At 42.6% G+C, this 13,111-nt stretch overlaps 1 protein-coding gene across 4 annotated transcripts in view; it reads right to left on the bottom strand.

The window, feature by feature from the left end:
- nbeal1 (neurobeachin-like 1) overlaps positions 1–13,111 on the bottom strand; it is a 37,477-nt gene that overhangs the window by 21,463 nt on the left and 2,903 nt on the right. For 2 of the 4 annotated variants that reach the window (XM_070855911.1, XM_070855910.1), the window contains exons 2-11: positions 7,252–7,343; positions 5,390–5,551; positions 5,097–5,178; positions 4,847–4,974; positions 4,351–4,433; positions 3,079–3,164; positions 2,150–2,413; positions 1,984–2,092; positions 1,672–1,778; positions 515–601 (exon numbers count right to left, since the gene is read on the bottom strand). In XM_070855911.1, the coding sequence (XP_070712012.1) occupies positions 515–601; positions 1,672–1,778; positions 1,984–2,092; positions 2,150–2,413; positions 3,079–3,164; positions 4,351–4,433; positions 4,847–4,974; positions 5,097–5,178; positions 5,390–5,551; positions 7,252–7,343 (1,200 nt within the window). Of the gene's footprint in view, positions 1–514; positions 602–1,671; positions 1,779–1,983; positions 2,414–3,078; positions 3,165–4,350; positions 4,434–4,846; positions 4,975–5,096; positions 5,179–5,389; positions 5,552–7,251; positions 7,344–13,111 lie in introns of all 4 variants that reach the window. The other 2 variants (XM_070855912.1, XM_070855909.1) reach the window with 2 other exon arrangements.

Genomic DNA, 13,111 nt, shown 5'->3' with positions numbered 1-13,111 from the left:
AGGTCAGTACACTACTTGGGCCATGTGTGAAACCTACTCTAACAGTAAATCACCACAGCAAAATCTTGGTGACAAAAGACCTACAGTACCTTGAACACCACTTCATGTAAAATGACACTGTGAAACTGATCTCTGGGCCGACTTTAGTCTTGGCTGAATAACAAATAAAGCCAGTTGTTACAATTGGTGCGACAAGAAAAATGGTATTAATGAGCTTAAACTGCACAAACATGGTGGTGTAACAGTTAGAATCTGTTAAATAAATAAGGAACACACAACTAGTAGTGTGCTGCCTGTCAGCACTCTGAGAGTCCAGTGATTCAGTTTCTCTTAAGACATGATCCAATTACAAATAATCATCCAGGACAAAGCAGTGTAAGTGTCTTGCTATGGAGTGGTCATGTGCCTCTGGTTAGGTGGAGGTGGTGGGACTTGGCAGCGGGTAAGGGCAAGGGGCAGGAAGGTGGATGGTGTGGGGGTCAGGTGAGGTGAGGAGGGGCTTTCTCGGCGGTACCTGAGTGTCCCTCTCTCCTGTCAGTAACCTGTTGTTGGTTATATCTTTCTGGTCCTTGTCTGCCGCCGTGCACCTAGCATTAACCAGCTGACACACACAACAGGCAACATGTCAACATAGCATGTGGGGATGTTGATAGAGAGAGAAAATGGAGACAAGGGAAAGTCAGAGGACGGTGCGGGGGAGGAAAGATGTTGTAAGTGTGGGAGGGGGTGAGAAGTTAGAAGCCATGACCCTCAGCAGGGGTCACTGTGTGGAGGCGTGTTGGTGATTCAGCCTTGCTACGTGGAGGTAAACATGCAAGGTGGGAAAAATGCTCTTTGTCTCACTGAAATATTAAATACTATATGTGACATACAGGCTAAACCAGAGCGAGACAATTATGTATCCAAATAAGATGTTAAATACCAGGGGCCTTATTCAAAAAACACTTAGGCATAATATACTTGTGTAAAAAGCCTCTTTATATTTATACTCCACAACATTTCAGGGGGAATTATATTTTATCTACATCTATCTACAGCGTCTACAGTTACTAGCTTGCAGATGAAAGATTTCACAGACAAAATATGATTACCAAATTAAATATGATGCATTGGCACATATGAAACTAAAGTAGTTCAACTTAGCTCCTCCTCAACCAGGGACATTTGTAATAATCAAATAATATATTATATATAAAATAACATAACATACTGATATGTGTCGTTCTGCAAAAGGAGTAATTTTGATACCATGAATATAAGAGTGTTTAAGTTCATTTCAAAGTGCATTTGAGTACATTTTACTGAAAATACTTCTATACTTTTAATAAGAGTGTTTTTACATTGTGGTATTGCTGTTTTTACTACTGTACAAGTAATTTATCTAAAATGAAACAACCTTCTATAAAAGATACACACTACTACACTATGGTCTTTTGATAATGTCTTAAAAATTGAATAAACCTACACATAAATAGACTGCAGTGGGGTAAAATTGACATATTAGGGGATGTCATTCAAAATACGATCAAGTGCAACTAATAAGCTAGGAATGATGTTCAATTTGACCCAGTTCTGAGTAGCAAACATTTCAAACACCAGATGCAGACACTCACACTCATAACTGAGTTGTGTCTTCTGGCTATATTTAGATAGAGAGATCTGTGCTGTTACCTTGCTGTTCTGCAGCAGTCGCGTCAGATGCTCAAAACAGTTACTATTGAGGAAGATGGCTTGTAGAACTGGCCTGTCTGAACACAGGAACATGTCCCTGATAGTGTCTGAGAGCAAGCCGGAGAGACCCACAGAGACAGGCAGACAAAGACACAAGGAAACACAGAGAGACACAAAAGAGAGAGAGAGAAAAGCAAAGGCAGACATAAGTTACATTAACTTGAAGTCACTGTATGCAAATTGTGATTCAACATGACAGAACAGTTCAAAATAATATATTAGCTATTACAAAAGTCTTGTTTGAGGGCCTACCGAGCATGTGTACTTGCAGCGCCACAAATCGGCTCTCCCAGTGTCGGCCGAGTGTAGGCGCCTTGCTCTTGGCTTGTTGCTGCTGCTGCTGCTGCTGCTGCTGTTGCTGCTGCTGCTGCTGCTGCTGCTGTTGCTGCTGCTGCTGCTGCTGCTGTTGGGCAGCAACAACAGCTGCTGGATCCGAGTTGAGCAGCTTGAAGTAGTTTTCCAACACGGAGGCGATTTCCACTTGCCGCTGGTCAGAGCTTGCAGCCAGGAGGCGGTGCACCACCTCCCGCAGACAGCCCAGAGTCAGCAGTGCCTTACGGTCGGGGGCCTCGCTGTCCCAGTCCTCGCCCTCATCTGAGGAGCAACTACCCATGGAGCAGTCAGCCAGCACCCGCATCAACACCTCCATGGTGGCTGGAGAGATGGCGAGCAGGGCGTTCTTCTGCCAGAGAGGGAGGGACGGAGAGAGAAATGTATAGGGGTTAGTCAAAGGAGGATAGTCAAGAAACGGAGAACAGGAGACCCACAGCATGGGATACACACCAACCAACACATTTAGAACTTTTCATGCTTCATATTTTACTGCCTTTTAAACAGTTATGCATTTTTTACTGCTGATTTAACTATGTTTCTTGCTGAGAGATGAGAAGATCGAGGCGATTCTAATGCCCTGTTTTTTCCTTAATATTTGGTTGAATAACACACTCATTTTGAAAATCCACCTGTGACTTGTGTGTGCCTGCTAAATCCCCTCACAGTGCACAAACAGAAATGTAAAAACACATGGTTTTACGGGAAGTATTTCTTTCCTGGGCCAGTAACACCCGTTCTTGGCGTCTCCACAAATTCTCAGTGAAAACAAGACTCCAGGAAGTCATTCTGTCCCCACTAAACACAGGGCTTAGCTGTTACATTATCAGAGCAAACCAGGACAGAGGACTGAAAGAAACATACAAAACAGCTGTGACAAGACCTACAAGACTTCATGTTATCTAATGAGTAGTTGGCATTAATGCCAGTGTCTTGAATGTATGTGGTGCCATCTTGAAATATTCTCCAAAAACATCCATGGTCAGTGATAGGTGATAAGAACACAACACAACTTACCTGATCCCCAGCTACTATGGCTCCAAACAGGTGCAGCAGGCAGCATTTCAGACTCTCCTTCAGGTGCTCGCTCTCCTGGAAGCACTCTGGAGCGAGGACACACGCAAACACACACACATACAGTCGCTTAGTTCGATCCGCTATGCAAATACAGCAACACCACAAGACGAAACTAGAGCTCACAGCAAACTGTTCCTGTGTTTTTGTCTTTAAACAAAACACTAATGAATGCAAATGACTCTCACACATAAAAGCTACATGAAATCTATAAGCCAGATAAGATAGGACCCCAGTTAGCACAAACATCCACAGGCATGCGGCAGCCCTGCCAGTAACCTATGGGTCATGGTGGTCCCAGTCATTCATTAACTCGTCTGTCAACACGTCAAACTGAGGAGAGGATCTGTGACATCTTGGCTCCGAGATGTCTGTTTCCTTTATCACAATCGCACTACAAATCCATTACACTCTACCATCACTGGATCACACTAATTACTAAATTATCCATTTGAGTTTAATATATAGATAAGCTTAATAAATATAAAAAAAGAAGTGAACTTTTGTCTTTATCGAAAGTCTTCCCTCAGTATTCTTACAAACTTTTTCTTAGCACATGCAAGAACATAACTAGTGTAGAAAAACACACGTTGGGCCCTGGGTGTTATCTTTGGTGCCAAACCACAGCAGCAATACACAGAACAGAGGACAGAAAGGAAGTATTTATTCAAAATGGCCGCCAGCGTAGCTCAAGTGGCTTGACAGATACCATTCGCTATCGGCTCATCTCAGCGCCTGGCAAACAGAACGCGAACACAAAGAGTGGATTCAACTGGACTCAGAGAGGAAAGAAGAGGAGGCAGCGGGAGGGAGAGTGACGGCATGGGAGAGTAGAGGAGGAGAGAAGAGAGGAATGTTCTGCGATCATGTGCTGGCATTTTCATGATGTACAGGATTGCTTCCTCATCCACACCCGCAGAGTCTACTGAAGCAAGTGATGCAACATATGGAGCAAACACAGCAAGCACTGTAATGTTGCTGCATGTCAAGTGTGTGCAAAGCTACATGTTACTCCCAAGATGTCACATAGTAAAGCTGAGGAGACTATTTTTAGCTTTATAGGTACAGGTTAACTGAAAGTACCATGTACAGATATTTGTGCCTCAGTCAAACTACTTTAATACAAGGCTTAACTACTACTCCGTAATACTCTTGCTGTAATACTACTTCAGCACATGAAAAGAGACTGAGAAGAACAGACAACAAGAGACTTACGGTAAAAGAAAGGAACAAACTCAACAGTGAGCGGAGCTGCCTTGTACTTCTGCCTGCTCCTCTCTACTGTACCCAGCTGCTCCCTGGGAAAAAGCACACACAGTTCAGGTAAGACACAAGCATAAAACTAACATACAATGAACCACATATGATGAGGAAGACGTTTTACACTTAACATTCTTTTAATTCAATTCAATTCAATTCAATTTTATTTGTATAGCCCAATATCACAACAGAGTGTCTCATAGTGCTTTACAAAGTTCACTGAAATAAACAAGTGTAAGCGAACAAACAATCTAATAAAGAGTCCAGCAGTCGATGAGGCCAATGGATCAGTTTTAAACCTTCTAAAAGATGTCCGAATCAGTTGACAGGTTGCTGGGTTCTCTATCTAGTTACTTATTCAGCTGGTTGACAGTATTGATGGACAGTGCTGGCTTTATTGTTGTTATGCTAATGTAAAACAATGCCCAGGTAACTGCAGAGTTGTTGGTACCCGCAGGTTCGATGCCTCCAGTTGTGGTACGGGTCATACAGGCTCTCACAAAAAGCCAGCGCGTGACGGACAAACTCCTCTGCCTGGCTCTGGTCCGCCATCTCCTTCTCTTTGGTCTTGCTCTTCAGCTGTAACACCACACACACAACTACTGTTTAGTGAACAAATTAATTATTTTGAGCCAAGCAGTAATTTTACCAAGCAGAGAGAAACAGATCGATCAGAGCTCAGACAAAGGGAGGAGTCAGACCTGCTGAATGTAAAGCGTTGTCATAGTGATGATGTGATTGATGTAAGAGCAAGTGCCAATCTCCTCCACGTTGGATAGGTTCCTTTTAAAAACACCCAGTCATACACACACACACAAACACACACACACACACACACAGTCAACCTTTAGCTCATCATTTACTTGCTTTGTATAGATACCAACTATACCATGAAGGCAGCATACGACACAATTGATAATAAACATAGGATTCGTAGGTCACAATCTCTTCTTTTCTCTTATAAGGAATCTAAACAATTTGTGAATGTCCAGACCTGCAGATGATGATAAGGAACTTGAGCAGTAGCAGAGCCAGGTTTTGCTGCTCAGGCTCCAGGCCATCAGAGGCTTTTTGGACGCACTGCAGCAGCTGGTGGCGCAAAACCTGCAGGATGTTGTCTGGGAGGAGCGTCAACACTGGGGGAACCTCCTCTGGCCTGAAGACACAGGTGCATCACAGCCAAAAAGAAGCAAGATGAATAAGATCACCATTAGAGAGAAGGGAAATGTGCTTATATATGAGGATTAGGGGGGTTAAAGTCTGTGAAAACTGTGCAGAAGGACCCTTTACATGTAGCCTTATATCTTGCAGGTTTATCACAAAGGTGTCGCTGCAGTATATACAAGGGCAACTTGAAGGAGCAGACCATGTTCTGCATTCACTCAATCATTAAACATTAAAGGAATTCTGATTCTGATTCGGATACACATGCCTGGTGCCTTCATTCTTAGGAAAAACAGCATGTGTGCACTGCTCATATATGAGAGAGAGAGAGAGAGAGAGAGAGAAGCCAAACCAATGCAGTGAGTGTCAGTGGGAAAGCAGGACAGATGTGGCAGCTGCAGAGAAAGGGAAGGAGGAGGGGAGGGAAGAAAATGGAGAGAGGACAGAGGACAATAGGAAAAGAGACAGCAGAGGGAGGAGGATGAAGGAAGGAGTTGTTGAAAAGGCAGGAGAGGATGGGAGAAAATGAGTCAAGGAAGGAGGAGGGAAAGGGAAGAAAGATGAGCTAGGGTAGAGAAGCTTGACTAATAGGATTTAACCACCCATATTCCTCTACCCCACTCCACCCTTTCACATGGCCCTCCCTCTGTTATAAAATGTGCCTGTCTGAAGCCCAGGGCTTCATCTGATGTGATCACAACTGCCAGCAGAGCAAAGGTATCAACAAACGTCCAGTTTCTGCTTTGAAATACTGGATACAGTATGTGTGTTTGAGCACTATCACATTAACTTGGATCATATTTTCACGTGTTGACACCAATCAGAGTCACCTGCAACAAAATGTGACCGCTCTGCACAAAAGCATCTGGCGTGGCTGTGGCTATTTTGGGTTGTGCTGTGGAAGGCTGCACTGTATGTGGTCATGCTGTGGATGAGGCATAGAAGAGGAGACAGTTCTGATCCTTAACACAATGTCCTAATGCTGCATCTATATTTTTTTTATTTCAATCTGACAATTACTATCTTGATCAAGCAATCGTCTGGCCTACAAAACAAAACAGTGAAAACAGAGCCCTAAGTGACCTCTTAAAATGTCCTGGTTTGTCCAAGAACTATTCCAAAACCCCTAAAAATTCACTTTGTTAAAATGCAATGCAAATTTCTTTTGCATTTTGGAACCTGGAACATGAAAAACAACTTGAATGATTAGTCGATTATCAAATTAGAGATGGACTATAAATCGACTAATGCTTGCAGCTCTAGAAATTGTGTTCACATAAAAAATGATATCCACATATTTGTGTTAAGGAGGAAAATAAACAGCCAATTCAAGCACAACACATCACGTAATCACTACACAGTAGGTTTGGAACTGCTGGTGTAGGTGCACCTATGAAATGCATTGTCACATCCAAGTCACAATTTATTTTGCAGTTTTTAGCTTCATATCTACATTTACCTTGCCACCTTTTGGCACCGCAATTTCATATATTGGTTTTTCTGGGAGAAATTCTCTTGTGCACATAAAGTGATGCATTCTATATGTTTTAGACCAAGAGAAGAACTGGGTGTTTGTCAAGGACAGTAGCAGCTTTTCTAAGTACTACCACAACTATTCCATGTAGAAGTGTGTGTATCATAGAATGACCTTCAAGTTTTTGAATATTGATCACAGTTTGCCAAATATTTTACCTTGAAGGTGGCTTTTCAAAGTCCACATCCAGGCATCGCTCATAGGAGCTGATAAAAATCTCCAGCCATAGTTTCAGGTAGTCTGGATCCCTCTGAGAAACGAAAACAGGCAGAGAGAAGGAAGGGAGAGGGAAAGAGAAGGGGGGTTATATAGTTAGTGGCCTTTGCTGACAAAAGCTGTCATGGTTACAATACATAAATGGCGGGCAGCTGACAGGCCTCGTCTGCGGTTTGATTCAATTTATTGTGTGTGTTTGTGTACAAGTCTCCTGTGACTTCTACATCCAGACAACAATAGGTCGCAAACTTGTTTGTCTTCTCTTAATTCATGATGACAATGGATATGAAGAATTGACACAACCTTTCAAATGCTCAAGAGATTGTTTTTCTTTTTTACTTCTTTTTTATGGTTGTGTGAAGCAGCACTGAAAGAACAAGAAAACAACATGCAGCGTGTCCGCTACACAGCTTAAAAAATGGACAGAGGTTTCTGAAGATGCTATTGTAGCATGTCAAACGTGTGAAAGCAGGAATATCTTAAGTGGGCGTGTGTGTATCTTATCTTTCAGGGCGTGGAAACTAAAACATGCACCTGTTAAGAGTAGGAAAACAGGTCTGGCTGCATTCTGAGGGGGTGTTTCTAACAGCCGCTGGCTGATCGACATTTCCTGAATTCCTGGAATAATGCCCAGAGACGGACGGGATGGCAGCATTAGCCACAGAGGAAGGCTGCCCTGTCTCGGCCTGCTGGGTCACAGAAGAGTTCCTGGTGTAAAATCCCCTCAGCCCGCAGGAACACAAACAGAGAGCACCAAACACTGGAGACCATGCGGCAAAAACACAATACTGCTTAAATAGCAATAAAAAAACATAAAGACGTGTTCATATAGACTAAAACTAGTCTCATAATACTAGACCTGTTAACCTGTCAGTTTTTATTGCCATATTGCAATAACTGACAATGAACCCTGAGTAGTAGTCACTTCTATGCTAACACAGGAAATACACATTTACCAAAGGTGAAGAAGGCAATGTTTTGTCTGCAGGAATACGGAAGCAATGAAGGAAGTTTTAACTTTTATATGGTGTTTAATACAAATTGACTTCAAGTTATTTTTAGTCATCTAACTATGTTACGCATTTTCCTTTTATCTAAATAATGACTTCTATGATTATCATTAAATCTTCAATGAATCCAACGTCGGCACACTAGCAACACATACAGTAATGTTATTATATAATCTCTCCTTCCACTACACATAATTGATGGCTGTCTGCTGTAGAAATTACATTTGTTAGTTGTTAATTAATTTCCTGTTGAACAACTGAATGACTAACTGTTTCAGCTCTACACCACAGATGTGCAGGGTGCATGGATGGCCCAATACAGCTTGGCAAAGGTCATTAAAGCATCATAAAGGAGTAATCACTTGCTCACGACCCCCCAGCTGATCCTGTCATAGGGACTTTGGGCCATCTGGAAGGTGCCCCTGAGCAATCTAGGTCAAGACGGGCTGAAGAGGTGATCGGGACAGATTACCATAACGCCAGTATTGTGCATTTGGTAGTATAGGCCATTCATTCAGATGTATCCTGTCATGAACATCTACCTGCTGATGGAGCTGGACGAAAAGCCAGGGATTTGATACAACCATTAGGATTCACTGTCCGAGTACTTTCAGTCAAATTTTAAAACTATCAATCCAATATAGCAGACCAAAGTGTGAAACCAGTGTCATATTAACTAATAATGCCATTAATGTCTAATTGAATAAGTTATATCATATCCATCACCTCGGAGGTGAATGACACTAACTTGCTGACCTGATGTTTGGGGTGTATAAAAAGTCAGGACATAACCAAGGTGATAACAATTCATCGACATATTCGTCGTATATCATCGACAGATTCAATGGCAAGTAACCTGGTAAATGTTTAGATATCTCAATATAAAAACTAATGTGGACCTCACAGTGGCCCTAGGGGAAAGGTTGGGGAGAGGTCAATAGAATACATCTTCTAGGGACCATGACTGTCTGAACATATTTTCATTGCAATCCATCCATTGGTTGTTGAAACATTTCAATCTGAACCAAAGTGGTGAATTAGATTGACATTATGCTAACAAGATTTGAAAACATCAAAACCAGCCTATATAGATCACTAATTGCTTTCTGAAACATGTCCATCAAAAGATGAAAAAAGTCAACTTAAGACAAATTGTTTTCCGGTCTATGCCTGTTTAAGCCATGAGGGACAATATGGATTTTGAAGCACCACCATGCCTCTCGCTCACTCCTCTGCCACAGTTGTTGAGGTTTGTGCCCTACATTTGTCACTCATCATAAAGAGAAGTCTATTTTGACACAGACAGAGGCTGCCTGAAGCTATTATAACTGGCATATATATTTTAACCTTCATGCTACCCTGGGAAACAGAACAGAATTCAGAACAAAACGCAATGAAAGTAAAAAAAACAACACTGCGCTACTGTTCACCATGTTTTTGAACAGGTCTTTTGTTTTATTTTCTTTGCAATTTCTTTAATCACTTTTCTGGACACTGCAAATGAAAATATCCCATGATGCCAATTTCAGACAAACAGGACGATTGACACATGCACACAGGGCCACAGACAAACTAATCTATATAATGTGCTATGAAGCTATGACTTTAATATGGAAGAATGTGGATCAGAGCTCGAAATGGATGAAAAAAAATACAACAAGTGGAAAAAATGGGGTTTTCTCAGGATAGCGGTGCCATCTGGCTAAAGAGTAGGAGAGGGGCTGAAAGGCTGACTGCTTCTGTCTGCGTGTCAGAGTGGGAATCAGCCAGAACTAAGCAGGTAGCCAGCTCTCTGTGATTCCTATGAAGTCATCAGAACAGTCCTGCGATGCTGGCCTGTGTGTGTGTGTGTGTGTGTGTGTGTGTGTGTGCGTGCATGAGAGGGAGAGAGAAAGAAACTGGGGAGAAAGAAGAGGAAAAGCGACATCTGAATGGAGTCAGCAACAGCCACGTGTGAATAATATGTCCTGTTGAGAGACCATGGCATGTTGCCTGTGCATTTCTTTTTGTTGTGTTGCCATCACTGACTATAGTGAGAAAAAACACTTTCATTTGTGAATACTGCTGAAGCTGTTCTTCAACTTCAGCAGTAAACACGGTATTGTCTTTACGTGCATGTGAATGGCATGGCGCTGCCAGAAAATTAAAAGATGATGATTTAAGCCAGCAGCTTCCCTCTCAAGTGACGGAGTTTCCTAGTAGCAGTGACTGAATGACTATGTCTGTCTGTGTGTCTGTGTGTTTGTGTGTGTGTGTGTGTGTGTGTGTGTGTGCATGAAAGAATGTCCTCTTTTGGGCAGCAGCTTGGGAGCACAGATGCCCATTGAGGGTTCGGACTGTGGCAGGCAGGGACACACCCAGCTCTGCGTGGCTCTGTTTATCCTTCATCACTGGCCTGACACACACACACACACACACACACACACACACACACACACACACACACACACACACACACACACACACACACACACACACACACACACACACACACACACACACACACACACACACACACACACACACACACACACACACACACACACACACACACACACACTGATTGAGGCATACAAGAAGGAATCCTAACTCAACAACAGTCACCTTGTCCAAACTCTACCAACCATCTTGTGCCCTTGTGTGCATCAAGACATCTCCCATGAGAGGATCACATGCCTCTCGTAAATATAACGATTATTGTGTTAGGGCCCCTTTCCGATCACATTCTTGCTGATCTGTTTAAGCTGACCTCTGTGAAACTGACAAGGCCATCAGCAGTACAGATCAATGCACTTCATTCTAAAAATTGAGATCCCCATAGACCAGCAGAGGGACTAGAACAGTGTTAGTGTTAGATGGCCAACTGCTGATTAAGGATCAGTGTCTGGATACAATGACAGCTCTTATAAGAGAGATCTGTAGACTATGAGCGAAAATGTGTTGCCTGGGATAGCAGATCATGCCCTGCTATGTGATATCACCGTTCCAACGATTACCCATCACTGGAGGTTTCACAATAACTGATAATAAGGGCAGACAATGTGTCTCTAAATAGAAAGAAAAAGTGATTTAACACATAAAATCAGTATATGGTGACAATTTGACCAAATAGTTGATAAAGTTGAAGAAAGCCAGCAGGCAAACATGGATGTACACAATGCAGAAGTTAAAACATAAAAAACAAATCAGTTTACAAATGTTCTATGAGGAAGGAAATGTACTCAACATGCTTGTTAGACCTCAATGATACACCCAATGCATGATGGTGAGAAAACCTTATGTAAGCAAAGCCTATGTTTGTGTACATGAAAACACTGCAGTGCACCTTTAAGTCAGTGGAACAAAATAAAATAAATGGCCAAAAAAGACAAATTAGCCACCTGTAAAAACCGAGCAAACTACAGAAAGGAAAACTATTTGAAAATAAAGTCAGAGAAACAAGTCAAAGGCAAGTGAAGCAAAAACCACATGACACTCAAGTCAACCAAGTTTTAAACACATAAAACCAAGAATTCTCTTATAAAACCATTATGACAAACATGTAAAAAACCCAAAGGCTAAATATGTCATTATTTCTGTGGCACGTCAACACAATTTAAAAGGACACTTTTAAACAAAAAGGAAATTACATAACTTGATTGATCTGTTATCAGTTGCTCTAAGCTCTTATGCAGTGAAGCTAAACATTCTGCAGCCCAGCAAGTGCGCCGCCCCTCCAGACAGGCGCGGTCGACCAGCTTGTCGGGTGGCTGCTTGCTTAGTTTGGGTGGGTGACCTGGTTCGGTGGAAGTGGCGTGGAGTCACTGAAACCACAATGTTTAAAGGTCCCCTCCCTGAAGGTTTAAAAGGCAGCTGTGGGCATTCTGTTCCTGCTGCATTACAGGCCAACATCAGCGCCTGGGGTGACTCCTCTGGCCATGACGTCACTGCCAGGAGTGTATTTAAGGAGGCTGGTGTGAGGGGTTAAAACCACAAGAGGCATGCATGATGCACAATGTCAGTGACATCAGTGTTATTCCAGAGATATTCATAGCACAGAGGAAAATGAGAAGCACTGAAATAAGCTGCAGAGAGAAAGAAAGCTAGCCTGAGGGAACAAACTTTGCATACCAGCGCACAAACCCAAGTCTGAGTGTGTAAGCTTGTGTGACTGTGTGGCATGGTGAATGTGTGCGTGTGCGTGTGTGTGCGCGTGACAACTGAGATTAGACTGCAACAAGCAAACAAGCAGTAAAGCCGGAAAAAGACCTGAGTAATCTACTTGAGCAAATATGTGAAACCGCGGCACTTTCTCCTCCTCCGTCATCTCCAGCTCAACTGTTCAGTTTTATTTCCTTACTCATTTCTATCTTCCTCCCTCCAATCCTCACCCATCTCCCTCCAATCCTCTCACTATAAACTGACTCCCATGAATGCAGGGGGTTTATGTTAATTACTGTTGTTTCTCTGATCCAGTCAAGAAGCGAGTCACTGTGCAGGGTAGGGTGGGGTGACATGAGACAGGATGAATGCTAACCAGAAATCCCTGGTTTGTAGACAATTAAAAGGGGGCTGCTCTAGAATTAAGATACCGGACTCGGCTCTAAAGCCACTGAGGAGTGAAATGATGCCCTGGCTGTTGAGGCATGTTCCCTGTGGATGGGAATTAAAAGGGCTTTTCTGCAGCAGACAAAGACTCTAAGAGGGTAACTGGCGTTATTCAGAACACTGCTAAACCCTCCACTTTCTCTGACAAGCCTTCTGGATAATGTACTGATGAAAGAGCGCCACTGCAGCATTGTTGCCCCTGTAT

This window comes from Pempheris klunzingeri, chromosome 24 (assembly GCF_042242105.1).
Source record: "Pempheris klunzingeri isolate RE-2024b chromosome 24, fPemKlu1.hap1, whole genome shotgun sequence".
NCBI classification, from domain to species: Eukaryota; Metazoa; Chordata; class Actinopteri; order Acropomatiformes; family Pempheridae; genus Pempheris; species Pempheris klunzingeri.
The sequence above is the reverse complement of the archived record's forward strand: the minus strand, read 5'-3'. Positions and strand labels throughout refer to the sequence as shown.